Below are 27,930 nucleotides of genomic sequence, written 5' to 3'. Positions count from 1 at the left end.
TGCTGCCCTCAAGATGGTGCCAACAGTTCGCAAATTTGGCTGAAGTCAAACAAACAGTTGTTTTCAACCTGGATTTCACCTGTACATATATAGTGTCAGTTCAAATAGGGACAGTCCACATTAATGAATACTCATGTGTGAATCTGTCAGATTTTAGCCTTGGGCTAATTTCCATCCGTTGTAGTTGGTATGGGTAGTTGGCCATGGTGTTCAATTCAAAGGACATTTTGTAAGTTATTCTACAGGTTAGAATGTTGTCACGTTAGTGCACCAAATATGTGAGAATGCTGAGATTCCTCAGTCACTGATGAAATAACAATTAAAAAATCCAACATTAAAAATCTCCAAAGTAGCTTCAAACCTTCAGGGTCTTGTCTTTAGTAGGCACTACTCAAGTCACTTCTGCAATTACTTGACAATTAAAATAGGATTGCCGATGCAGTTTTTAATTTGTTAGTTCAAGCTCTTAATGATACAAATAGTACCTACAACCATCTATCGGATACATGTCATATCTAATACATAATACAAAGATACCTTCAGCTTATCTTAAATGAAGAGCTTAATTCCCTTGAAACGTTATTCTCCAATTTTCTACTTATCAGATTCGAAGCCCAGAAAAATTGTATGATGGTGAGATCTGAGACTAAAGTCTGTGACTGTGTGGGAAAATTCAAATTGATATTGAGAATAATATGAGAAAACATACAGTCGACGTGTTCATTTTGCACAATAATTTACAAGATTAAACATAATGGATCAAAATAATCAGTAACAATCAACACGCATTAGCTATACATGGACAGAGTAAACTGTGTGGATAAAGGGTGGTACGACAGTTAAAAAAAAAAAAAAAAAAAAAAAAAAAAAAAAGATAAAGCGATGGTCATTCACTGTCTTTACGTCACGGTCTACTTTATAAATCAAATTGAACAGCCACTATACTAGCATGTTTTCTGAAGTTAGCTAATCTATTACAATAACTCCAAGGTTGTTATTAAAGATAACTTTGCCCTCGGACTCCACACTACAGTCTTCGTGCCGGAGCAACTCCAATACACCTGCTTTCAACTCTGGTGGTGCTGTTTTACTGAAGTCCAGCACCTCAGTGAGAAAATCAAGAAGCAGCTCTCCCTTCTCATCTCCTTCAGTGAAACACTCGCTGATGTCCATCTGAGATGGCAGTTCATAGCTCTGGTAGCCCACTCCCTTGGAGTCCAGGAGGCTTTTGATGTCACCAGTGGTCACACACTGACTTATTTCGGTGTTGCAGAGCTGGTTCTTGTAGGTCCGCCACAACTTTCCCCAACCACTCTCCCCTGGAACAGTTGCCGCAAAAATAAGACCAATATTAGCATGCTTACAAGTACTGACAATGTTTTAAAGCGGCAGTAGGCAACTTTTTTTTAGTCATATTAGCTTGAACTGTCATGGGATTCTGGAAGTAGAATATTAAATAGGCTGTTTAGGAAAAATAACGAAATCCGTAGCTCCCTCTGAAGCCTGTAATCATGCTTGCAAAAACCGAGCGCTCCCGGCTGTTTTTAACCAATCAAGTTAGGGTGGAGGAATCCTACCTGTCAATCACAGCTTGTGCACACGCTGCTGAGCGTGAGTCTGCCCCAGCTTGTGTGCGCTCACACTGGTGTGAACTCACGTGCACAACCTCTTCCACAGAGGGGGAGGGTTTTGGGGGGCGATTCGGAGCTTGTTAGAGGTTGGGGGAGGGACCTGAAAGTTGTATCAGTTCGAATTTTCCGACTTTAGACTCGTAATTTTGAAAACTTGCCTACTGCAGCTTTAAGGCAGATTTTGTTCCAGGTAACGTTCACCACAGTTTATTTCTGGGAGAGTGTGTAGAAACTGTAACCTACCATCAACTGGATATTCAAAAAACTGGATATTCTTTCATCCCTGAATACAAGTATGGTAGTAGGTATATCAGTCCACTTACCAGACACCAGAATGATAAGAAGCTTCCCATTTTTATTAAGGAGACTCTGGAAGAAGTTGATGGTGGCGCCAGGATCCTTCACATAGTACAACATCTGTCGATTTCACCAAGCATAATGAGCTGGTAACTGTATTAATAGAGCGTCTAATTATAATGCCTTGCGAGACAGATGCTCTAATGGGATTAATTGTTGCAGACCTACAGAGCCACCTAATGAATATGACCTAGATACATCAAAAATACAGTCCAGGAGCTAGAAGCACATCAGCACCAACCTGTATCATGTGAATGAAGTCTGCTTTCTTTGTCATCTTTTTCACTCTCCAGTGCTCCTCAAACTCAGAGGCGGTCATCTTGTTCCAGGTGAACTTGATGTAATCTAAGTCTGTTTTTTTCTGTGACACTAAAACTGAAGACAAACAAAAAAGAATATTTCAAAAAGTGAAATGTGTATTTTTATCTAAGTTACAATCCCAAAATTTAGAACTGGTACTGCTGTTCCTCATTACCTTGTGCAGATGACATGTCCCTTGTGCACTTTTTTGCAAAACCATTTCATTACTTTCGTCTTTACAAACCACTGTATTTTAAAGCAGTTTAGTAATATGGAGAGAAATGTCATTATGAGATAAAAGGTGTTATTTCTCAAGAACGCAGAAAATCTACAGATCTGAGTTCAGTGCAGTAAAACATCTTAATCATTATATTCTAACTCGTCTGTCTTGTAAAGTTCTTTGAGTAGCTGTGGAAATGCATTTTGTTTTTAACTAAAATGACAGTAAGTGCAGTGCACTGCTAACACAGTGCTGAGTAGATCTAACTCAGCAAAATGATTAATATCATTACAAAACTGTATTCTACAAGGTCCCAAAGAGGATCAAAAGCTTGCCATCAACACGTTTATAACTTGGTTATTTCAGGTCATATAAGTTGCAGTTGATGCTCGTCATGTTGCCTAAAAAAGAAAATAGCGTAATTCGCACCTCTGCATTGAAAACAAAGACCAAACAGTTGTGTCGTATCACACTGAATCAGAAAAAGCAGAACCACTTAGCACAAGCATGGGGGGTCTAGCTTTATTCTAGAATATCTTTATCCTATCTAATAAAGCGAAATCAAAGTGGGAATTTTTGTAATGTTAAAATTCACAGAAAGCCTTCATCAGGTACATTTGCAGCACAAAGCACAAGTCTGGTAGATTTTCTGTGAGTGCATTATGCTGGCAATGCACTTACAAAAAAAAAAAAAAAAACACAGTTCTGATTTAATTTGAATTGTGTTTTTCACCAGGATGGCCCTCATGACCTAAATTTTCTTTACCAAAGAGTCTCGGCCAAAGGGTAACAGGTTTATTTTTCACACTCGTGGCACTGAGGAGAACTAGATGACAGAGGGCAAAGTTCAAGACAGATTTCACAAGAAAAAAATAATCATTGACTCTGCCATGTCTGAGCATGGCTGAATGCAGTAGGCTGTCAGTAATGACAGTGACACTCTATGTTTATTGCAAATCTCATACTTAATGTTACACCACAAAATCACTTGAATTCAAGCTGACATATGACACAATTCTCATGAATTAATTACTTATTACCAAATAAATAGTTTCAGTTGCTCATCTAAATCTGCGGTCTTTCTGTTTAAGTCTAGCAATCCCAAAGGATTTCGATATGCATGTGAGTCAAGAGACACTAAGCCTGAAAATTCAAACAAAGAGATCCACCCACAACAGATACTGCGAAAGTCCAACTTTCAAATTAGTAAACAGTGGATATTCACTTATATTTCAACTTTCATTAGTACGTCTTTTAAATATAGAAGATCTATGAGTGCATAAGTGGAGCAGACAGTTTCTTTCTTTCTGTGCAAAACCACTGATGATGAAGCAGCAGATAACGATTCAGTGTTCTACTCGAAAAATTCTGAGGAGTGGATTCTTGCTCACATCAGTTCTGAGACCTACGGTAGTACTGGTGGTTCAAGGACTATTTTCTACTAATAGACGAGCCACCGTATTACTAATTCATTGAAGAGAAAGCCAACGGCCACTTTAAAACAGTTTCAGCATTAAAGATACAATAAAAAATATACCGTTTTCTCTGTAGTTAAATTAAATATTGAACCATGTTTTGGGGAGAATGTGAACCTAAAGATGCATTTTGAGCAATGTGAGAGAACAGAGTGCCTGTAAAGACTGTACCTTTGTAGTTATGCAGCTGTTGGCTACTAGGCTCCACCACCTCATTTTCCACCGTCACCCCTGGGTGCTTCTGACGGAGCTCAGAGAACATCTCGAGGTCAATCTCACCTAAAGGCACCAAGGCAGGTTTGATTCTAACAACAAAAAGCCTATCTTGCAAATACAATTTTGACCCACTTTCCCCACAGCACCCAAACTCCAAAGGAGAAATTTGTCAGTCGAGTATCATTCCAACGTTTCTGGAAATTAAAGCAAGACATATCTACAAGCACTTTCAGTTTACAGAAAATCCTGCATTTCATGTGGCAACTTTGGAAGAAAAGACAAAGTAAACAGAAAACTAGAGCAGAGAGATACCACTTTGATACTTAATTTAGCATCATTTAGCACCAGAGAGGAGATCTCGTTGTAGCTTTGATTGAGGGTGACAAATTGCCATGTACTGTGCAGAGGAGTACATTTAAGCGAAGGAGCTGATGTGGACATGTGCTGAATCGTTTTGATTAGATCGAATAATACCTTGCAGGGGAGTTTGTAGTCATTCTAATGGATATTACAGTCCATTAGAGAATCCATTATGACAAAGACATGACAGCTCAGGTAAATTAAAAGGACTGCCTTTGACATAAGTAAAGGGTAACAGCACTCTGGGGGTATGTAGTGTGCTAGCTCTGTAAAAAATGTTTTTTTTTTAAAAAACTGCTGAATTATGACAATGTGCGGAAAAAAACTATATAATGATGAGGTCACTTTCTCAGACTTTTTTTTTTTCTTTTTCTTGCAGCAGCCATAAATGAGAACCCTGCAACAGCAACAGTAGCGGAAGTCTGATTCACCAACGCCTCCTCACCTCAGCCGTCTGCCGCAGAGGCCACCCAGTTATTTACTGTGTCACACTGCACATAAGGTCAGTTCAGCAGTGATGGTGTCCTGTGGTGTGTATTCTTACCAGCTCCGCTTCCAACGCCAATGACATTCAGATGGGACTTTCCATCTCCGATGCTGAGGGGAGAGTAGAAATCTTGTGAGAAGCAAAGCCTTGAAATTCACAGCCTCCAACCTGCCAAATGTGGGTCACATTTTTCTGGGCCTGTAACTGTCAGTTCTGCCTGACGCTTGGGGATGTGAGATGTTCTGAACTAGCGAATGAAACATCTACAAATACCAAGGCTTTGATTGTCGCTATGGTGTGCTCTGTCACTCAACGTCTGATTTTTAATAACACGATTACACCTTTTAATTAACTCGTGAATCATATCTCTCCAGATTTGTCTCTGATCTGCCTCGTAGGCTGTCAAAGGGAGCTTGCTTTGGCTCTCTGCAGCATGTCAGTCATCTCCTACAGCTTATACCAAGAGAAAAATAATCCAGGGATCTTGCACATAATTTCTGGCTGCTTACTCTGTACATTTATGTAGTCAGTTAATAGATTTAGCACGTACGGTGACAACAATGACCTTTACATATTCTGTTTTGGGATAGAGGTAGGAAAAACAACAACAAAAACCCCCACTGTTGACAGTTTTTCTGTAATAAAAAGCGAGACATGATAATCTATTTGCATGGGTTATGTAACTTAATGGTCTCTGTAACCCAGATATCTCTTATATCACACTAATTTTCTCACGTCTCTGTATTTATTAAAAGGTCGGTGTTTTTCTGGAGAACATAAACATTTCAAAACTGAATTATTTTCTTGTGCTGAACATTGTAACATGTTTGATGAAAAAAAAAAAATACACGTGGATAAAATAAATTCATCATAATATCTGTATGCCTTCCATTCGAACCTCTCTGAAGTTTGCATAGTTTACATAAATGGTCAATTACCTGCTAGTGATGTAGAAACTTAACATGAAGATATTCCGACACTATAAAGACAACCGATGCTGTGGAATACATTTGTCAGAATTTACTCCTACATTACTTGATATTGTGGAATGAAACCTGTTCTTAGTTTCACCCACCAGCTGCTTAAAGTTCAAGAACATTTCTTGACTTGTGTTACTCCAGTTATTCAGCAACAATTGTGGCATGTCACACCACAAGTTATAGGTTTATTTCCAAGGCAAAAACTGTGGTGAATTCACATTTTTTAAAAAGCCTTTCAGCAGATAAACTTGTATCAGAGATACCTTGTTTTCTGAACCGACTGTATTTGTTAGCCGATTTACTGATTTTTATTTTTTTAACCTGTCATTTCAACATAGTTTTGTTTGGTGTTCATTATTCATTAAAATATTCTATGATCTCTGATGTCCAGTGCGAGGGGGTTTCCTTTACATATGGATGGAGAGCATTCTCTGGAATTATCCTTGTTTTTTTGTTTTTTTTCCCCATCTATCCATTTTTATAGAATATGCACATGAAGTTATTGCCAGACAATAAACAGGAGCATAAGGCATAGTAAGAGAAGCAGGGAGTTGTCAAAAGGAGTACTAGTACTCTGCATTTCACATATTTATTCATTTTACCAATTACATCCAATGCTATTAGCTAAATATATATTTAAACTTTTCACCCAGAACGTTTTAAACCTCAAAACTATGCGCCTCTGACCCAATGCAAAGTACAACAACTTTTGTTTTGCACATTCCCCAGGCCTGAAATTGTCCCGGAGCACCTATGCAGGTTTAAATTGATGCAAAGATTAGGACCATGATCATTTCTCCTTCTGCTCAGTGCAGGCCATAAATCAGAGGACACTCGAGCTGTGGTTGATGGCCATGATAATACGAATGAAACGTGTTTATATACTTAACACATTTACTTAACGCGCAACTTTACAACGTCAGACTGTTCCTCTGTGGTATGTTATTCACCAGAAACTGTAACAAAAGTTATATTCATTAAGTTAGCCATCCCAGATCTATTTCAGACTAACAAATAAGCTCTTGTCGAGTAAAAATGTTTGGTCAGTTATTTTTTGTTTGCGTTGTTCTGGGTTTTTTTGTACAACAGAGTAAACTAAAACATTGTATCTTTTTGTCTTAATCTTAATCTTAATATTGTTAGGTTCTGTAATATTACTGTTCCTGGTCTTTTGGCATTTTTAGTGGCTTCTGGAGGTGTCTCTTATCAGCTCCTGTAATCAAACAATGACGAAATATGTCATACAAAAAAATGCTTTATAATAGTTGATATAATTCTGTCACTAGAGGGAATGGTGGGTGTACTATATAATACACTATATACATTGACACATTTTGTGACGTTTTAATGTGTCAAAGTCATCTTGTACAATTGAATATAACAGGCTATCTATGTCAATATTGTGTCCATGTGGATACATACTGGAGACTACACGAGGTGGGTTACCTGGCCAGGATGTCTGGCAGTTTATTGTGGATGAAGTCCCGCATACACTGATGCTCAGAGGAGCGCTCCAGAAAAAGTTGGAAGGCTCTCTGGTACCTGTTGTCATCATTAACCAGACTCTTCAGTGGAGAGGCCATGGTGCATAATCTGGCTTTGAAAAGAAACATTTTTCACTCTAAATACATGAACACACCAAGTTTCCTGGCACACGTAGACCCCTTCAAATATCAAGCTTCATCGACGCAGATAATAACATTTGTCAAGTGGATTTACTGTCTTCGTTTACGCAAAGTAGGCTGCATGTCGTTCAGTGCAGTGTGTTTGAACAGGAATAAAGCTAAAATCCAACCCGAGGCGAACTTCATTCTGTTGTATATTGGCTCGGTTATAATAACCCTTTCCCACTGCTTGTTCCTATCAATACAAACACGACAGACCTGCCTGAGTCTTTACAAAAAGAAAAGCCTTCAACTGCAGCGGAAACGCAAAGCAACAGGCGGTCTCTGAATGTCTCTCGTCGTGAGCACACCCGGTCAAAATGCGTGGAAAAACACGCCGTTGCTCCCTCAGTGGATCTAAGATCAGGTTTGATCGTTTGCTTGGCGCACGTATGTGATATAAGCAGCTGAGAGGTTGCGACAAAACGCGACGAATATCACTTACATGTGTACAGCTGCAGGTTGAGTTCCGCAGAGCTGGCCTGGCTGGGATGAGCCCTCCCACCAGTGTCACGGCTTCGCTTTAAGGAGGGCCAAGGCTAAAGGAAAACCGCCCATTCCAACGAGAAAAGTCCTCCAAGGCCTTTGTGTAATTTCAAATCGCCGAGTACAAAAGGTTAGTTAGGTGAGTCATTGGTTATGAATATTTGCTTCAGAAAATTCCCTGGAATAAATAGCTATAACAGCATCAATAAAATATACAATCAGGGTCTCGTAACATGTATCTAAACAACTTCCTGTCTCATACTTGTTATATCCTGGTATAGATATGAATTAAAAGTTGAATTTGCTTCAGTGTCACGGGAGATATTTTGATAAGATATATGATAGATATTTTAACAAAAAAGAAAAATTCAAGTGCCGTGTTATTTGATTTTGCATATTTTTGTAAGACCAGCATAACTGTGAAGTGTGATGTAGGAACATTTGTAATTTTCTCAAAAATACTTTTTATATCTTCTAAATTAGCTGGCTAAAGATTTGCTTATTTAATTTACAAAATACAGCCCAGTGTCTGTTCACCTCAGACTAAACTTCAAAGTTCCTTTATCAATTACACGAGCTTGCGCCATCTAATCTCTCTGACCTCATTGTTCTCCATTTGCCACCTCTGCACTCTCAGATATAAAGGTTTTGGACTTTGTGTAATTATGAGAGCTGTAGAAAAAAAAAAAATTTGAGTGAGGAAAAGTTGCCGCTCTTCTACCAAGATTCATGTAATTGGCAAGAACTCCCTCTTGCAATTGATGAAATAGATTCTTTGTCTGACTAAGTATGTCTAATTCAGTACCAGATGCTCATTACTCTCTCTCTCTCTCTCATTCACACACAAGTCTAGCTGTGCTCACACACAAAGCTACTGTTGAACACCTATGCAAAGAGTACAACACCTATAGGTAGTTCATCATGTTTATTAGTATACCACCCCACGGCTGTGTGATGCTGTACTTTGTCATAAGGATGCTTTGACCTAAATGTGAACATACGGACAGATTAGCAATTATAATGTGTGCTCTCTCAGCTTGAGTTTTCAATTTCCCATTTGTGCTGGGATGTTAACAATAGTTAATAAGCTCTTTAGGACAAAGTGCAGCAGAATCAGATGGGATTGTCTTTGATTTAAATTCTTATCTAACAGTTGGGGTAAGTGAAATTCTAAGCCATCCCCAGTTTCTGGCAGTTCAAATAGTTTCAGAGAATTAAAGACCAGAACATAAATGTCAGCTTTAATAGAAAAACTTGCATCAATGAACCAATTGCAAATCAAATTCGAGAAACTATGAATACTTGTTGAAAAATGAAGTTGTGTTGTTAGGATTGTTTGATTTTTTTTATATACACCTTTTGTCATTCCAAAGGTGTCAAATGAATCAGTCAGTAACGTCTCTGACATGATCACAAGGCGTTCGTTGGCCTCGCTGCTGTAATGCAAATACCCCAGTCTACATCTGGTGGGGTGGTTGGGATTTGTCTAAGGACACTCCTCTGAAGGAAAACATGCCTGCAGAGAGAATTAAACCCGTGACCATCGAGTCAGCAATCAACAACAGTAACAGGTAACGTCGGCAGTAGTGAGAAATTTCATACTTACTGATACGAACTGGAAGACTGGAGAGCTTGGTCTTCCTTTGGCATAGCTAGCATATAAGCTTTACAGCCATTAGATCAATTTCTAATTTATACAAGACATACAACTCCTTTAATTATGATGTCCTGGATGTATTTATGATATATTCAAGGTATTGAAACCAGGTCTTTCTGTAAACTGAATTTTGGCTGGTGGTGTACGATGGAGAAATGATTTTCTGCCCAGAGCCTTGATCTCATACTTTTGCAGTATTAATCATTTAATTACTTCTGCGTGGTCATCTCTGTGGTCTTCAATGAGAGCTTCCCTGCACTTATCTAGCTACATCTAAAAAGCAAAGTGTCCTCTCCTCCTTTAGTACCTCTATATTTATTGTATTATATGTAAAATTTATGTAATTTTATATAAAATAAATGGAACTAAATTCTTAAATAGAACCAAGCAGACCTCATGTCACCTACCAGTGAAAAGTGGCTTTTAAAGATTATCCTTACACTGACGGTTGTGTCTGTTTTTCAAGCTGCAACTGAACAAGTCCTCCTGTTTTTTTAACAGGTAGAAAAAAACGATTAGGATAATCCAATGTTACATACAAATGTTACTTCCATTTCAGGTTACTCCCCTTTCTAGCTGTACCTCTCAAAAATTATGCTATTTTTTTTTTTAAATATGTCAAGCAGGGATTCCTGACCAAGACATGTGAAGAGTTTCAAGGAAGAACTCTTGTGATCCTCCATCAGCCAGTAAAGTCAAAGGTAACTACATTTGCTTTTTGTTCCTCAAGACATTTCATCATTCCTCAAAGATGCTTCAGCCGTTTTATTGATTAATACTGACAGCAAGGATGTCCAACCCAATCAAGCCTTAATGTGAATGTGAATAACCTGAAGGTGTTGAGAGTCTTGGTCATCCAGAGGTCTGTTATACAACCCCAATTCCAAAAAGTTGGGACATACAATGTATTGATCAGAAATTCTTATAAATCAATGTTTGTTTTTGTTTTTTTTCCAAACTGAACACGTTTTAGCTCATCTTGAATTTGATGGCCGCAACAAGTCTCAAAAAAGTTGGGAGAGGGCCAACAAAAGGCTGGAAATGTAAGAGTTACCAAAAAGTAACAGCTGGAGGAATATGTTGCAACAACATAGGCTGGCAACAAGTCAATAACATGATTATGTATACAAAAAGGCACCTTAGTGAGGCAGAGTCTCTCAGATGTAAAGATGGGAGGAGGTTTAGCAATTTATAAAAAAAACTGCATCTGCCATTTATGGATCAGTGTCCTAATATAACATTTTAAATACTTTGAATGTTCCATGATCTATAGTGCATGGCATCATCAAACAATTCTAAGAATATAGAGATATCAGTGCAGAAAGGACACGGCTGAAACTCACAGGACACCTGTGATCTTTGGGTTCTTAGTTGGCACTTCCAGAAATCAGTGACTGTGAACACAATACAAGTTAAAGCTCCATCATACAGAGAATAAGCCATATGTGATCATGAACCAGACCTTCTTTAGACCAAAGCTCAATTTAAAATGGGCCCAGGCAAAATAGAAACCTGTTAATAAAAACTTGAAATTATAATAAGAAAGGATTTATGAAAATATTGGTTTTGTGACCATTGCAAATTTTGCATTCTGTTTTTATTTACATTTTACACAGCCTACAACCTTTTTTTGGAGTTGGAGCTGTGCATAAACAACATGAAACTAATGGTCCAAGTTGGATACCTGCTGGTCATTCCTGAGCGAATGTCTTAGTCTTCTTTTGCTTTCCATTCTTTCTTTCAGGAACAGAGGGAAAACCATACATAGCAGTTGTGATGGCCTCGGCAACAGCTGTTGTTACTCTCGAGCATTGACTTGTATTTTGGTCTGCCTATAGGTTCATACACCAGAGACTTAGTGGGTGGTTCTTTTAAGACAAGCCTTCTTTTGAGTACCTGGGCCCAGTGCATCCAGGCAATATAAGGCTCAGCACTCACCCTGCCCACAGCCACCTTTTTGTTTGCGGTTTGGTTTGTTTTACACTTGACAGCACCATATTTCATTGATCATGCATCGACATTTGCACTACTGACTCGCTGATTCTTACACGGTTGATAATTTCACACATAGTTTAAATTTTTAATCAAATAAATATTGTCTTTTGCTGGCATTTTGCATGTCCTTTCCTGTTTTTGTCATGACCTACTAAGCTGTGTTGTGACAGAGTAATATACACGTTCTAATACTTAAACAATAGGAAATAATATTCATGAAGAATTCAAGAACAGAAGACTGAACACCACAAGATAGTGATGAAATCTGTAACAATTTCATCTGCAGGGATGCTGATGAGCGCATGTTGAATCAGTGATAAATGATAAATATTCATTATTTTAATGCTTATGCATTGTTTCTACAGAGTGTTGATTGTGCTTTCACCTCTGACAAACTTCAGTCGATCACATTTTATTTGAATGATCCGTCTTTCATGTTTAGACAAATTAAATAAATTAAACCAGAACTGCGCCTGCGTTCATAAATCTTCGCTAAAAGTGGCAAATATATCTTGAAAGATGATCAGATGAGATGGATTGGACATGACAAGATCAGCCCACGTCTTTACCACAGATCAGATGGCCATGACACAAGCATTTTAATTCAACCTCATCTTAAACAAAAGTGACAGTCTTAAATAAATGAATTAGATGAGACAACGTTTTAAACTATTTCCCTTGCAGCCCGCAATCATCCAGGGACTATCAGACTGGGAAACTGACCGAAGGGCAGGATGAATCTTATTCACTCCTTATCTGTTCTGGGCTTTGCCTAGAAGCCTGCAGTAATTACAATTTAGCGTGACTCGAAAGTCGAGGAAGATCTTGGCAGGACTAGAGCTTCTCTTTCAAAAACGTTCTTCTCATTTGGAACCTTGAAGTTGTGCCACAAACAGGAAGGAAACACTGGGCTTTTTTTTTCTCCACATGGTTCAACAATTTATTTGCACTTTTGTCCAGTTCTTCATGTACACACAATAGTAACACAAATAGCATGATACTGTAAACAATGGGTGAACATTCTTTTAGGTTTCAGGGACATCTCCCAACAGAGTTCTTTTATGCACCCAAGGTTGGCCCTTCTTTGTGTTATAATAAAAATGGGACTAGATAACTGATGATATATTATCTAGAAATCGCAAATATTTCATAATTGGGTGTTTTTTTAGGTTTTTTTTTTACCAAACATTCCCCATGTGTGCTTTTTTTTTTGCCAAATATTAGAAACACTGCCTAGAAGAAACTACGCTAAAATGTTTGGCAACTTTTGAAATAAGAGTCTTTGCAAGGCCACTTTCTGCTGAAAAAGAGATCAAGCATGCCTACATACAGTCAGCTGTTGGAACAGAGTTGTTAAAACATGTTACAACCATATTTGTACAACCATAAAGATAATAAAGTTATTGATTAGATACATTCAGAAGGACGTCGGATAACACAACACCTTCAAATCTTCAGTTTGTGGAGGCAGAATGAGCAACAGCATAAACTCTGGTAAGCACCAAAATCTCCAATTATTCAAAACTCATCTCTTCACTGGGCTGAAGGAATAATGCACTGAAGGATACATGTCTAAATGAGACTACAGTTAAAGGAGTTTATCATTTAATTTGAGGTTTTGGGCTATGGCGATTAGGGGTGTCATGATATAGCCATATTGACAATAATCGTGATAATAAAAGATCAAAATATCCATGTTGTGTGGAAAACACACATAATGTCACCTTTTGATCTAAGCTGAAAAATAAAAACATGATCACTTGTAGGGGTTTTTGTAAAATTTGTACCATTCTATTCTCAGAGTAATTTAATTGTCAAAAAAAACAAAGACAAACTAGTCTGATAGCAACATAATATTTTTAACTTTTCTACAGAGTTTTGCAACAATATTGTTATTGTCAATGATTTTGGCCATGATAATCATATTTTGAAAATTCTACATCGTGGCAGCCCTAATGGTGATAAAAATCAGTGATGCCTTGAACAGAAAGTGGAAATATGCAAAAGAAGAAAATATCCAGAGCTCAAAAACACAAAACTTTATAGAGAACTGAAAATGAAAGAATAGCCCAGATAATTAATATGTGCTCAGATATATTTGGCATTTGCAATGTTTCATGTTCCAAGCCCTGTTGTATTGTGCAAAAATGCAAAAAAAAAAAAGAAACATGTAATGGTGAAGTGAAAATTTAAAACCAAAACCAAGTCTGACATCTTTGAAAAAAGTCCTTGAAAAAGATAATTAAAAGCATACTTTCGTCATCAAAGACACTTCGTGTGACCCAGGGGATGAATCTTCATTCCTGCCCTGTTGTGTGTTTTGATGATCGATGCTGCTTTGTTTTGCATCTAGTGAAAACGTGTACATGAGGTATGATTTTCATCATGCTGGTATTTGAAAATTTGATTTGCCTTAAAGGTCTTTGTGTGTTGTTTTCTGAAACCCATTGCAGCTGGCAGTACAATGGTGCCTCACTTTTGTTTTAGCAAAACATTTTTTAGGTCGTTGCTTTATTTCATCGTCGGTGGCTGAGCATCTTCTTGGGGAGGAGAAACAACTGCATCACTGTATGATCAAACTCAAGGCAGGCTCGCTTTTGGTTTCCACATATACACAACATATGGCATCATCGACAAAACACAATCGGACAGCAAAAAACTTGCATTACAGTTGAAACACTAGAAAAAGTCATTTGAAAGAAAAAAACAAACAGAATCAGCACTAACGTAGTGCATAAACCATCTTGTTTATTTAGAAATTCAAATAAAAAAGAAAAAGGCTGTTTAGTTTACCCGAAGGCCTTGTGACATTTCCTTTCACAAAGATCCCGCACTGATCAGAAAAATTCAAATGTTCTATTTATGGGCCTTTGAATATCACGAGTGACTGCAGAATCAAGATACTCAGTCTTCCTCAAAATACAAGACCTAAAAAAAAAGCTAAATCGCCCCCCCGCCCAAACCCCGAAAAAAAAAGGAAAAAAAAGTGGTCCCCCTGATTCTCGAAACACAAAAACCTTCAAAATCAACACTAAGTCTTTACAGTTCTTGCCTTCTTGTTTTGGGATTTGCAAATGGTGCTTCAATTGTACGTTCATGTTGCAAGCACTTAAAATGACTAGAGGTCCATGCTCTCTTGCTCTCACCTTGACTGGCTTTGGTTCTACTTCTTCGAGCTGGCTGCAACCAAACAGCTACATCACCCTACATCACCCTACATCACCCTTCATCACCAGTCTTCTAGTTGCTCAACATTTTTTGTTATATCCAGCACTCAACTAAAACATGTCAGTGGTATGTCCCGGATGAAGGCTTGCTAGCGATCTCAACACAGCCAGGATTCACATCCTTGTGAGGTATAGCACCCTGGTTACATATCCATGTCCCCATCGTAGGCCAAAGTCAAGGGCTTCTGTGGTGGAGGAGACGTCTTCGTGTTTGTGGATGGCTGACTGAAAAACAGGCAGAGAGAAAAAGAAAAAACTACGAATGCATGTGGCTTGGTAGCACAAGGCAGTCCGATTTGATTGCAGTCTTTCTGGAATTCTATTATCTGATAAGAGCAGCACACAGCAGACAAAATATTGTGTTTAATAGAACTAATATTCGACAGGGTTCTATTCACTGAAAGAAATTTGTTCATTCTGGTCTCATATGAAATGTCTGCAACCTCGCCTTCTGTTTTTGAAATCATGCATTGTCAAGAATCTCTTAAGATTATATACATACATATTATGCAGTACGTACCAGACCAGGAATGATAATGCAATGATGAAGAGTATTATGATGAATCCAACGACCGTCACAGCATAAACCCACAGCTTTACTCTTCCATCTGTGCAATTAGAACAAAGTTTTTAAAACAAATTTTTTGTCTAAATCTCTTGTCTGAATATCTTCAAAGCTTTTCACCCACATTTCAGAACAACAAAGTAGGTTTATTCTTTCTTCAAGCACACAGCATAAGACTGACAAGAAATTCTAGGCAGTTTTATGGTTCATGAAGGTTTTTTTTTCTTCTTCTTCCTTCAATCTATAATGACGAGCCCAGTAAAAACATTGACCTAGAATGATTTTTTTTCCCCCAGTCCATTGATCTTAGAGCTACAAAGGCAATTTCAAAGGCAAGAACAATCTGAGGCATGCTGGCTGAGCTGTACATGTGATTTCCATTTCAGTACCTGGGCCAACAGGTCGTAAGGTCCACTCGTTGAAGGGGTCACTGGCCTGAGGTGGTCCAGGTTTTAATCTTCCAGAGTTGGTTTTCACATCGGCTTTTTTACTGATGTCCATCCCTGGGGTTCTTGTGCAGTAGTCCAAGAAGCCATGCGAGGTCATCACTTCAGTGTAGCCTTTCTCACAACCGCACACTCCACTCTGTATGAAGAAGTAAGAACACTTAAACCCAACAGAAAAAAAGACTACAATGGTTACATCCTGATTCCAATTCCAGCAAAATGCTACTGACAAGTTTAACAGGCATTTGGGTGACATTTCTACTCTTAACAAGGTTTGTTTTTTTGTAGATTCTGACATTTAGCTGTGTACCTATGGGGGGTAGATTATGCTACTCTACTTGTTTTAGGACTGATGACAACATGTCCCAAGTCAGGTGAAAAAAACATACACGGTTTGAAAAAGCTGAAATGCAGTTACACATGGGTACTCTAAGGGGCAGTAAAATATTAAGGTATGGCTAGTCTTTGTCATTTCAGTGCTACACGTTTGCAGGCCTCTCCCCTTCCCTCACACACAGGTGCAGTCCTTATTTGACTCAGAACCCACATTTATTGGTATTAATCTGATAGGCTTTTAATGACCTGTCGTGGGAAAATAAAAATGCCATCAGTAAAAATCCACATAACTCCCCACCTAGAATGCGAGCAGGAAACAGCAAAAGCAGAATTACAGAGATCACAGCTCCCTGATCAAAAGCACAATGATCTTACCGGTGTGCAGTGTGAGAACGGTTTTGTGCACGGAGGATGGCAGTGTCTGATTGTGGTTGGCCTTTTTTGTAAGAAACAACCCCCTGGAGAAAGACAACACATTTTCAGTTCTGTTCCTTTTAGCCATTGATCACTAAATTAATGTTCTGTCACACCTGATTAATGGGCTCAGCGGCCTATCAGGGTCCCTAATCAATTGGCAAACATTTTAATTCCAACATGGAAAATTGCATGTCAAACAGTATCAAACGATAATGCCTTGGGCTCTTCTCTAAAGAGGGAGGTTGTTCCTTCTGGATTCATATTTGCCAAAAATACTTCCCAACAGCGATAAGATCACATTCGCCCACTGTTTACAACACATCAAGACTGCCTAAAGCTTTCATTCCCACAGCTCCTTTACCTTTGTTCTGTTTCTCCTTACTTGTTTCCCACAAACAAATGCATGATTATATTTATATGGACTAAAAGCGTCCCAGCTCAGAGTCTGGCTTATTGATTACTTATCTTAAGAGGGAGAGGAGAAATCAATAGAGGCTGCTCTGAGAATGGGCCAAATAAGGTGTAAAATTCAACTTGAGCATTGTACTAAAACCACTTTGTATGAATGCATCTGCATGTGTGTCTAAGCCTATGTTTACATTACCTGCCACATTGTTCAGTTTTGATTCAGTACATTCATGTAAACAGGATAGCCCACTGAAATGGCACACATGTGTACGAGATACCTTTTTGCATTCATTAGTTGTATCAACAGCATATACAAACTGTATTTGTGGGAACACTTAGTAGATTGGAATGAGACACATAAATACTTCTCAAGTTGAAGCTATCACAGTTAAAGGATGGCAATTATTTGTCCTGCTGTAAAGGAAAAGGTTGAAAAGGACAAGGAAAGCTAGCTTTTGCAGTTACAGCAACACCAAAGACATGCATACAAACAAAAAGGCAGCAAGGACTCTGATATGAGCTTCCTCAATCATGTCACATAGTTATATATCATATAGTTATCTGATGTAGGCCACAAACTGTAGTGACACAATCTGTATTTGAAAATCATAATTCATGACCAGAGCTCTGTGTCAACCCAGCCTGAAAAAAGGAACATCAGTAGTAAAGATTTCATACACTTCAGCCCCGGAATGTGATCGTAGCCAAGGTTTGTGAATGACAGAAAGCACAGTGCATGGGTTAAAACTGCAGGTTCACAGGATAATTTTGACTTGATATCATCTCATCTTCTCCCGAAGGCACAAAATCATATCTGATAAAGATCAAATCTGTTGAAGCACGACATCTTGACAATATAATGGTATTGCAAACTGTAAGGATGATACTTTTGTATCTACCACTGTCAGATCTTTCCAAATGTCGTGCCTCCTATTATTTTCCTGATCCAATGACAACATCTGCTTGAAATATAATACTGAACCACCTGCTTCAACCCCGTCCTGCTAAATGTAACAGACTGACAACTTGTAGAGATAAATATCCATGTGATCCAGACGGAATTGAAAAATGTCGAACTGATTCACTTCACGGGAATTGTGGGTTTCTTTGTGACCTTTCTATAGGGTGGCTTGAGGATGCTGCAACTGTTCACCTGTGACATTGACACCATCTGAGCGCTGACACCACACTGCTCTCTCATTGTTGTTCCATCCTCCTGTTTTCCACTGGTAACTGTGGCATTTTCCTCCTGTGGAGTTGGCAGAGACAGTGCTCATTAGCAGTTTGAGTTGAGCTTTCAGACCTGTCTGCAGGCCCCTGTGGATGTTAACCTCCACTTCTTTTAGTTGTGTGAGATAAACTGTGATTGTAATGACAGGAAAAGAAAAAGCTTTTACATTGAAATCAATGCTATGAAGCAACTTGGGAGAAAATAAGTATGTATGATGTGAATGAAGTAGGCCTCCTTTTTTTTTTTCTTTTAAATCATGAAACTTTTTATTTTCCTGGATGGAATATGTAAAAATAGTGATTCGAAGAGAGGACCAAAGACACATAAAGCTTAAGAAGAAAATCAAGCCACACTGAGCAGATTTACAAAAAACAAAGAAAACACCACAAGAGATACAGAATTTAGATTAAAATTGCAACGGTGTGACATAATAAAATAAATGTCCACTACTGTGCATTTGAATTACCTTTTTTTTCTAAGCAGGTTTTAAATAGTTTTAAATATTAAATAAAATATTTTTTATTTTGTTTTCTACATTTCAGATATGTGTAGACCGAGCAGTCCCCTGCTTCCGAGCAGTAAACACCGTGAAACAGGCGCGGCTGTCGGCAGGCGGCAGCAGACAGTGATACGAAGGGAGAGAAAATAGTGCCAAGCGATTGTGAGGTCTGACTTTTTCCTGGACAACGATTTTGTGATGCAAAAGTATTACTCTTTTGAACGCATATTGTTTTGAGAAGCAAAACGCTTTATTTTTGTGACCCCGGCATCTTCGTCAACGCCAAAACGAGTCTGGAACTCGGCTCACAGGACGCAGCAGGGGGCAAGTTAATGTTCATGCACGATATTGCTAGTATGGGATGTCATACAGCTTCATGTCAAAAGAGGCGAACTATCCCTTTAAAGGGCGGTTTATATTCGGAAACAAGGTCGTCTGCGTGTGTGTCGCAGTTAACGCAGACATGCCCCCCCCCTTATGCTGCGTGTACACCAAGAGCGACCTACGCTACCTGAGCGCCGGAAATCATTATTTCTCTATGGAGGGTGAGCTAACTGGGCTACCAGAGCGGATTCGCCAGTGGCGAAGAAAACTGAGCTACCAGAGCGGATTCCAGCGATTAAACTCCAGCTAACTTTATGGTAATGAGCTATGACGCGGTTCGGCGAAAACCAATGACAATCCACAGATTGTAGGGGTCCGACAATCCGTGGGGTTCGCGGAAACAGACAGTGTAAACTTTAGTTCCTATCCAAACAATAGTCGTTTAATCCTGAGACTGTTGCAATTGCCGTGTCGAGTGCTTCAATACAATAGTGTAGTAACCCCACGCATACCTTTCTCACTGCAATTAAGTTTTATTTCGGATTTATTTCGGATTTTACTTCAAATTTAGTTTATTTTTCACAGCTGCCTCTGCTATTCCTGCTCTTCTCAGGTGTACCTAATGTAGTTTTACATAATTTGCAACGTGATGTATATCTTGTATAACAAATTGTAAATAAAAACACGTTTATTCGTGTCCCTGCCCTCTCTTTCCTCATGTTCTTTTCCGCGAGGGTGCTGCACAGCCGCGGGGCCTTTAAAAATTGAACATTCTAAATGTGACGTCACGAGATACCAGAGCTACCAAAGCTACCAAAGCAAATTCTCAAGCGAAGCTTCTTCAGCTACCTCCGCTACCAGGTAGCGTAGGTCGCTCTTGGTCTACACGCAGCATAAAGCTTGTAATGCGTGTACATTGGAGATCACTTTGCAAAGGCTAATATGGTAAACTTATCATGTCCAGAGGACATGGAGCAACATTAGCATTTATTTTCAGTCATGGCAAGATCATATGTTATGTGTTAATCCAAGGCTGGCTCTTGTTTGAGCTGTGAAAATTTCAGCTCTTAAAAGTTGCTATAGTGAGACACATTGATTTATTAGAACATTTTTTTATGAAAACACCAGCCTGCTGTAACAAAATAAATAAATAAATAGATAAACAAACAATAAGCAAGGTAACATCAAGATACATAATTGTCTGTAGATCTCACTATTTTCACACATATACAAATACTGACAATACCTGATTTAACCCTGAAGCACTCTTGATATATGGGAACAGACAGAATAATATGTTCCATCAGTTTTTTTTTGGATAAAATAGGGTTAAATCTGTGTATAGAATTATCTTTCTCAATACCTTTACATGGCTGGGTTTCAAATACTTGATGGGGGCAGTTGTCCTGATTCTCCAAGGCCTGAATGATCACAGCTCTGGAACGTGCCTGACGACCAGTGGACTCAAAGCTCCGTCCCTCCAGGCAGGTCAACTGGCAAGAGCTCCATGATGACCACTCAGTCAAATGGCAATCTCCTGAGGGCAGAAGCAAACAGAAAGACATTGGCACAGCTTGGGCAGTAACATTATCACGCTCTCTCATCTGATTAATTTGAAGCTGGTTTTAGATTGATCGGGTCATCAATTTACCAGGTTTTGTTTTATCATCACCCGTTGTCTCCTGAAACATTTGGTAGAGGTTGAAAAACAACTTCAGCACACATCGTCAGCGGATTATGCACCAAATGACGAATTAATTACTCAGACAGCCCCCCTGGACTATCAGGGGTTAACTTACATTGAACAACACAAACAAACTCCAAGCCCAGCTGTAAAGGCAACATCAGATAATGAAGCAGATCTCTCAGGAGAGGAACAATATGGTTTGGGAAATATTTTAGCTGACAAAGGTGAGTTGATTTTTTTTAAGTTATTTTGTGCGTGTGTGTTGACAAATTACACACAAACACTTGCTTTTTTGAATGTCAAACACAAATACCCTTTGTAATGCTTGATGGGGTTATCCTGAAGGGAGAATTTCACATCCACAGCTCCTAACATCCCTGTGATTCTCTGCCCTGCACATCCATTAGTGACTATCTTTGGATTGATTCATCTCATTATCTTTCATCTGTGTATGGATACCATATCAGCTCTTTCTTTCATGTAGCTTCATCTACTGTGGCAAAAGCTGCATCAAACAGCATAAAGCATTTTATGTGTCACATGCAGGGCCGCCGATAGGGGGGGACAAACAGGTATTTTGGTCCCAGGAATGGGGGGGGGGGAAGAATATGCGCATTAGTCCGCAAATATGTCCAAATGTTTCAGGCACGCACGCCAATCAGGCTGAATTGATTTGAGAATCATCCCCGGTCAGCTGAATGACAGCCAGTGTAACGCGGCTCTGGTTTAACCTTATTTTGTTTAAAATAAGCCAGTATAGACATGGCAACGTGTGAAATTGCCATTTAGATAGAGTTGAATGTAACGAATGGGTTATAAACGTGACGTTTTGTGGTAGCCTGTAACTTTCGTTTAGACTGATTTAACTTGACACTCGCCAGATGAATGGGCTCCGCCTTCAGCGAAAGTTCAGCGGACATACACGCGGGTCTGGCGATAAATAAAAGTACCCTTAACATGATTCCCTTGGTCAAGTGAAAAATGGTTGATGAAATGTGCAGTTTATGAGCTCTAAATGAATAAAATAGCGTGAGTTTTATTGTGGTAGGATTTTGAAAGCTATAACTCCACTCAGTCCATATCCATATCCAGGCAAAGTGGTAAATAATCCTTTTGGTTTATCCGCAATAAATGAGAGACTGGGAAAGTAGAGGTGGGTGTGGGTGGGTTGCTACGGGGATACAATTCAGAGAATTTTGTCCCGGGCCCAGCCAAACCTGTCAGCGGCCCTGGTCACATGTATGGCCTCTACACTGCATGTGCCAGCCTCACATCAACAGTAACATGAGCACGCAGCACGAATACACACACGTCTCTTCTCACTGTCAAATTCTCTTGATCACGAGCCAAGAGCCTCAGCAATGGTGGCTTGAGTGATGAATCAAGAAGAGGATTAGAGGAGAGATATCAGTTGAGACGACCACAGACTCTTCTAACCAAAGGCTTCATGACTCTTTGAAAAAAAATCAGATGATAATGATTGTCTTTTAAAAGTGACAAACACTCAAACGTAGCACACTTCATGACGGCTGTGCAGCTTCCATGAGCCTAAAGACAGTGCAAAGCTTCAAAACACAATTTCAGTCTGGAAAAGCTGACAGTAGCAAGTAAAGCAGAGAAGCTGCCAGCTGGCCAACAACTCCTTCACTTAAGGACAATTCAGCATTCACATTGCGGCTTAAAGAAGAGATTAAACATCAGCGGGCATCATGGGATATCAGTTAACTATGATTTTCTGTCCTTCTGTGGTTATGGTGATGCTTATAATAACAAATTTGAAAAGATTTAATTGAAAAACACAATAACAGCTTTTGTTGCAAGTCCTTAATTTCTTCAACTGAAAGCACACTGTGACTTTTTAATTTCAATGTGAAGTGTGAGAGATGCTACACTGTTTTTTCTCTTTTCATATCAACTCATTGTCAGTATACAGGAGCCTGCATAGATGAGCTCCATCTAGCCTGAATTTTGGAATTATATTATATGTATTGTACTCTCTAACCCTGTTTTTCCTATCCACTCATCTCCACTGCTGAGGTACACAGAAGGTGAATACGTTGCATTTCTGATCCTAATTTCTTTATTCATTTGCCATGTTGCAGCTTCAGACATCCCTCTGCCAGCACTGGTGCCTTTTTTTTAATGTGATCCATTACAAAAAACTTGCCTACAGGCAGTTTTATACATTTAATCTATCCCACTCTATTTCTTAATTTTCTATTTTTTTATTTATTACATCTTTTTACCCTGAATTAGGATTACACGTTACAATGATAATAAAGAGATTATTTTCTATTCTTTTCTAAACTTAAAAGGGAAACAATTTCATGTTTTCTTAAGCTTCATGTATAATCTCCATATTTCAAGAGGATGGGTGATTTTAAAATATGTTATTTTCAGAAGGAAATTTGGTTAATGTCAGTGATGAAATAAAACCTGGAACATCCAAAATGTTCTACATTTGGAAACTAAAACTAAGACAAAATTGAACAAAGTCATGAGCCGTAATTGCAGAGTTATTGACTGATGACTATCTAGACATTGTACCAGTATTTCATGGCAGAAACAATTAGCTAAAGGACACAAAGAAAGACTTAGAATGGAAAAGCAAGCAAACCGATGCTGTGAAAATGTTTTACCTCTGTGTATTTTCTACTTGTGTACTGCTCTTCTGTCTCCATAGGTTTAGTTAAATTAATTGGCTATAACACATTTCCTGCTGTAGATTTTAAGACAGAAATATTATACTGTAGGAAAAATCCATCTAAACTAAGGTTCAGCTTTTGTTATTAGCTTGATGAATAAGCTTTGAAACACCTACTTCTAATACTTGAACAGTGGTGTGACAAGCAAATGTGCTTAGTTTTAAGATAATGGATTAAGTATTAAATATTGTCTTGGATTCTATTTGTCAGGCCAATGGTGATCTCAAAGGTGCTCTTCATTGTTTTACTTTAAATCTGATGAAGATTTTTGCTGATGGAACATCACTGACTTTACACTTACACATAAGCTAAGCTCTCCTGCAGAATTCCCACAGGCGTTAATGAGTTCCTGTGATGAGTGGAGTGATTGCTAGAGACTAGATGCTCTTGGCAGTGTGATCTGTTAATCGTTTCAATTAGCACAGAATTATTTATCATGTGTTTGTTATCTGTCAGTTTTTAGATAGTCGAGTGTAGAAAAGGGAAAAAAAAGTCTTGTTCAAGTTATTGATCATAAATTCCACTTTTAGTCACTCACTACTGACTATTTTAGCAATGATGCTATGGCAAGTCAAAAAGCTGAATGGCATAGCATGTCCTGGCTGTTATAAGACAGGCTAAACAAAATCATTGAAAGTTAAATAGGCCATTAGTTAATCTATGACTTTTATTGATTTTGCAATTACTATATTTAGTAGCTGAAAATGTCAAGCGTTTGGAGGAGGGAACAATGTATTGACAAACTACTGCAAATGAGTTTGCGTTAAAAGATGAGATCATTGTTTGTTCATTGATCGTTTCGTCAGGCAGACTCAATAATTATTGAAAGAATGATGACAGCTACAAATTATTCTTGCAGTCATGTAGTTTTCCACTATTAAAATCAACTAAAAAGCCACATGGTTGTTCTTATATATGGGATGTGAGTATGTTTAGAAAGCCAATATAGGAATTCAATAAATTTGAGTGCAGCTTTGCCTGGGCAGGGAACAAAGCACGGCTGCTCCATCTCCTGTTGGACGCGCTGCCTCAGAATATCTCCACAGAGCTCATGGTCCGCTGGCTGGGGAGCAGACCCATCCCAGTTACCCCAGTGGATGACACATGACAGGTTCCTTCTCCGGACCCCCTCACCACACTCTGCACCCTGCACCAATGCAAAGACAGAGACAACATATATCATTTGTCAGTACCTGCAAATGTTTCCGAAGAGCAATTTCATTACCTTAAGGACCAATGTATTTGTAGGGTCAGTATATTTCTTTAGGTAAGATTAATGAAATCTGAAAAGTTCTCAGTGGGAAAATAATTATTGTTAAAATTTAAAAAAAAAATCACAAGTAGCTTCTTTTTTTGTCTGCACATCAGCACATGTCGGAGGTTTTGTGTGTATATACCCATGCTGAATCATTTCTATCCCCATAAAACTTTTAGCAAGTAAATTTTTACACCTGCATCATGTTTACATCTGCATTGTTTCAATCTATGCACAGCTGCATGAGTTCATCTTTTGTACTGTTGCAGTCTCTTGTTTCCTAGTTTGTTGCTGCCACGTTTTGTTGTTACAAAGGGGCGAAAGCATTGGCACACATGTTTGTTTCTGTACACATGCACACATAAATCAGGGATCATCTAAGAAAAACAATTCTCCACAGCACCATAGAAAATTGAAACCTCACCATGGAACTATAATGAAAAGTAACAGCTCAGTGTGATTTCATTCTCTCCTGCAACTGGAAATTTTACTGAAATTACAACTAAATCACGATATGCTCAGCTACTGTGAAAATGCAAACCCCTTTGATGAGTAGATTTACATGCTAAAGTCTGAGTAATGCTTGTTGAAATTTCTGTCACTGGGAGCAGTTAAGTGGGTGAACAATAAAGTGTTCTCTAAATAACATAAAGGAAAATAAGGACCACCTTTTTCTCAATTTATAAGTAAGATCAATTAAAACATATAAAACCCTGAATCAGAAAAAGGTGGGGCGATAGATAAAAAAACAAACAAACAAACAAAAAGTATTCTTATATTCAATTTGACTTTTATTCCAAAGATGAAGATATCTTTTGTTTTACCTTCATTTCATCTGTTGATATACATCAAATTTAGCATTTTAGGCTTACAAAACACATTAAAAAAAACATTGGAACCGAAAAAGTTGAGGGCTTGTAATGGATTAATAAAAGAGTGTGATCATAAACTGTTTTGTTAACAGGTGATTGTAAAAGTCTATAATGAAATGGTACTAAAGCAGCATCTATGAAAAGCTGATTCTTTGAAGAGCAAAGATCGGCAGATAATCTCCAGTATGTCAATACATGTATGAGAAAATTATTAAAGTGTTTGAGGACGATGTTGTCAAAGACGGTTTGAAAGGGATTAGCATATTTCTCAAAATATCATAAAACATTTCAAGGAATTTCAATGTGTAAAGACCAAGGCTGATTGCCTAAGGCGGACCTGTAATCTTCTATCTCTCAGATGGTGCTGAATCAAGGATTGTCATTCATCAACAGCTGATATAACCACATGTGCAAGAGATTGCTTTGGGAACCTTTTGCTGAGCACTAAAAGATGCTACAGAGTTAAATTCACAAATGCCGCTTCAAACTTTGCTGTATGTAAAAGAAAAATAAACGAAATGCTAAGCTTGTTCAAAGGTGACTTTGACTTTGACTTCTCTGGGCTCAGAGGCATCTGGCATAAACTATCACACAGTTTAGAAAGTATGATATGGTCATACGAATGAGTATTCCAGGCCATTTTGGAAGAAATCAACGCTATGTACTTGAAAGACAATAACTTATCATCCTCACTAATATAAGCAACAAGTCCAAAAACATGAGGTCTGTATAGTATGGGGTTATTTTAGTGCCCATTCGTGCCCTTTGCAAAGCTCATTCACACTTCTGATTAAATGAGCTTGGCCAAGGAATAATGCTGAAGGGAATATTGAGATTTCAGAGCAACACATGCTGCCTTCAAGATAAATTATTTTTCAGGGATGTTCATGCATTTATTCAACAAGACGATATAAAAACACATTCTGGACACATTACAAAGGCATGGCTGAGGAAGAAGAGGGTAAAAGTACTGAACTGTCCTGACTTTTGCTCAAAGGAAAATGTGTGGAGTGAAAATGACCCTGTACTGTCAACACCTTAAAAACAAGTTTGTTAGAAGAATGGTAAATCAATAACAACTGGAACTCTCATTGTTTGGTATCTTTCAGAGTAATACATATCTTAAGTATCATAAAAGCAGTGGCAACATTACCAAGTGGCAAATGTTTTATGTTCCGTGTTTTTTTGGAATGTGCTTCAGGCCTAAAATGAAAACAAAAATATATAATTAAATTAAGTTGATAAGACAAAACACTGAATATCTTGGGTTCACACAGTCTGCAGTTGCAATGAACAGAAACTAAATGTAAATAAAAGTTTGTTTTATCTATTCATCTTTTTCTAACCATGACAATATTTTCTGATTTCGGGTTTTAAAAACATTGAGCCCACAGACCTTGAATTAACGATCAGCAGCTCCTTTAAGCTGAAAATTGAATTAATTGATGCCCACTAAGCAGGCAAATGCTAAAATGAGAGAGCTAAGCATTTCAAGTAGCTGTATCCTCAGTTCATAATACAATCAAGAAATGGCAAGTACCATGGAAGTTAATACTTCGTGCTGTTATTCATGTGCAGCACTTTGTTTCAGCCACGGCTATTTTAAAAGGGCTTTTTAAATAAAGTTGAGCTGAATTAACTTGAGGTTTGCAAAACAAAGAAAACTTTCCAAAATAACTACTTAAGGGACTGCGGGTAAGGCAAATAACAGCCCTCTATGACTGAAAACCTTCAAAAAGATTTTGCAGACTCTTAAGTGGTGGAGCATTTTTCTTTTGCAAAAAATGTGAAAATAATTTCTTTAAGGAAATAGTCTGATATATACAAATGAACAAAAAGCTTAATGCATTGTCCATGAACAAAGTTTGGTGAAAATTGTTTTGAAATATTCAATATGAGAACAACCTTTCTTGTGGTTAAACGTTCCACTATCAGTAAAAAGAAGACGACTTCTACAATAGAATAAAGATCCTGACTACGACTCAAAATAAATAAAGGACTACCTCAAGAGACATAATTTGAATGTTTGAATCCCTAACAGTACAAGCCTCAAAAGAGCAGAGCATGCAAAATGACCCATTTATCTACCAGACATTTTGCAGGAAAACATAGACAAACAAGAACTGACAG

General features: G+C 38.2%; 2 protein-coding genes across 3 annotated transcripts in view; both read right to left on the bottom strand.

Moving 5' to 3' along the window:
- Positions 1–858: 858 nt before the first annotated feature.
- hnmt (histamine N-methyltransferase) lies at positions 859–8,193 on the bottom strand. Of its 2 annotated transcripts, none has more exons than XM_075479934.1 (7): positions 8,136–8,193; positions 7,473–7,623; positions 5,104–5,156; positions 4,155–4,262; positions 2,230–2,363; positions 1,955–2,048; positions 859–1,319 (listed from the first exon to the last, which is right to left on the bottom strand). In XM_075479934.1, exons 2-7 carry the CDS (start codon positions 7,607–7,609, stop codon positions 967–969), a joined length of 879 nt encoding a protein of 292 aa, XP_075336049.1. In that variant the 5' UTR covers positions 7,610–7,623; positions 8,136–8,193; the 3' UTR covers positions 859–966. The 2 variants fall into 2 exon arrangements, with proteins under 2 accessions (XP_075336049.1, XP_075336050.1); XM_075479935.1 differs by having other exon boundaries at positions 7,473–7,619; positions 8,136–8,182.
- A 6,575-nt stretch (positions 8,194–14,768) lies between these two features.
- The window catches only part of thsd7ba (thrombospondin, type I, domain containing 7Ba), a 142,535-nt gene continuing 129,373 nt past the window's right edge, over positions 14,769–27,930 (bottom strand). The window contains exons 21-27 of the mRNA XM_075479933.1: positions 24,652–24,820; positions 20,645–20,818; positions 18,381–18,476; positions 16,778–16,860; positions 16,010–16,205; positions 15,576–15,663; positions 14,769–15,280 (exon numbers count right to left, since the gene is read on the bottom strand). Of these exons, the coding sequence (XP_075336048.1) occupies positions 15,199–15,280; positions 15,576–15,663; positions 16,010–16,205; positions 16,778–16,860; positions 18,381–18,476; positions 20,645–20,818; positions 24,652–24,820 (888 nt within the window). The 3' untranslated portion in view covers positions 14,769–15,198. The remainder of the gene's footprint in view (positions 15,281–15,575; positions 15,664–16,009; positions 16,206–16,777; positions 16,861–18,380; positions 18,477–20,644; positions 20,819–24,651; positions 24,821–27,930) is intronic.

Source organism: Odontesthes bonariensis, chromosome 12, assembly GCF_027942865.1.
Source record: "Odontesthes bonariensis isolate fOdoBon6 chromosome 12, fOdoBon6.hap1, whole genome shotgun sequence".
In the NCBI taxonomy this organism is placed as follows: domain Eukaryota; kingdom Metazoa; phylum Chordata; class Actinopteri; order Atheriniformes; family Atherinopsidae; genus Odontesthes; species Odontesthes bonariensis.
This window is presented reverse-complemented; position numbering and strand designations above follow the sequence as displayed.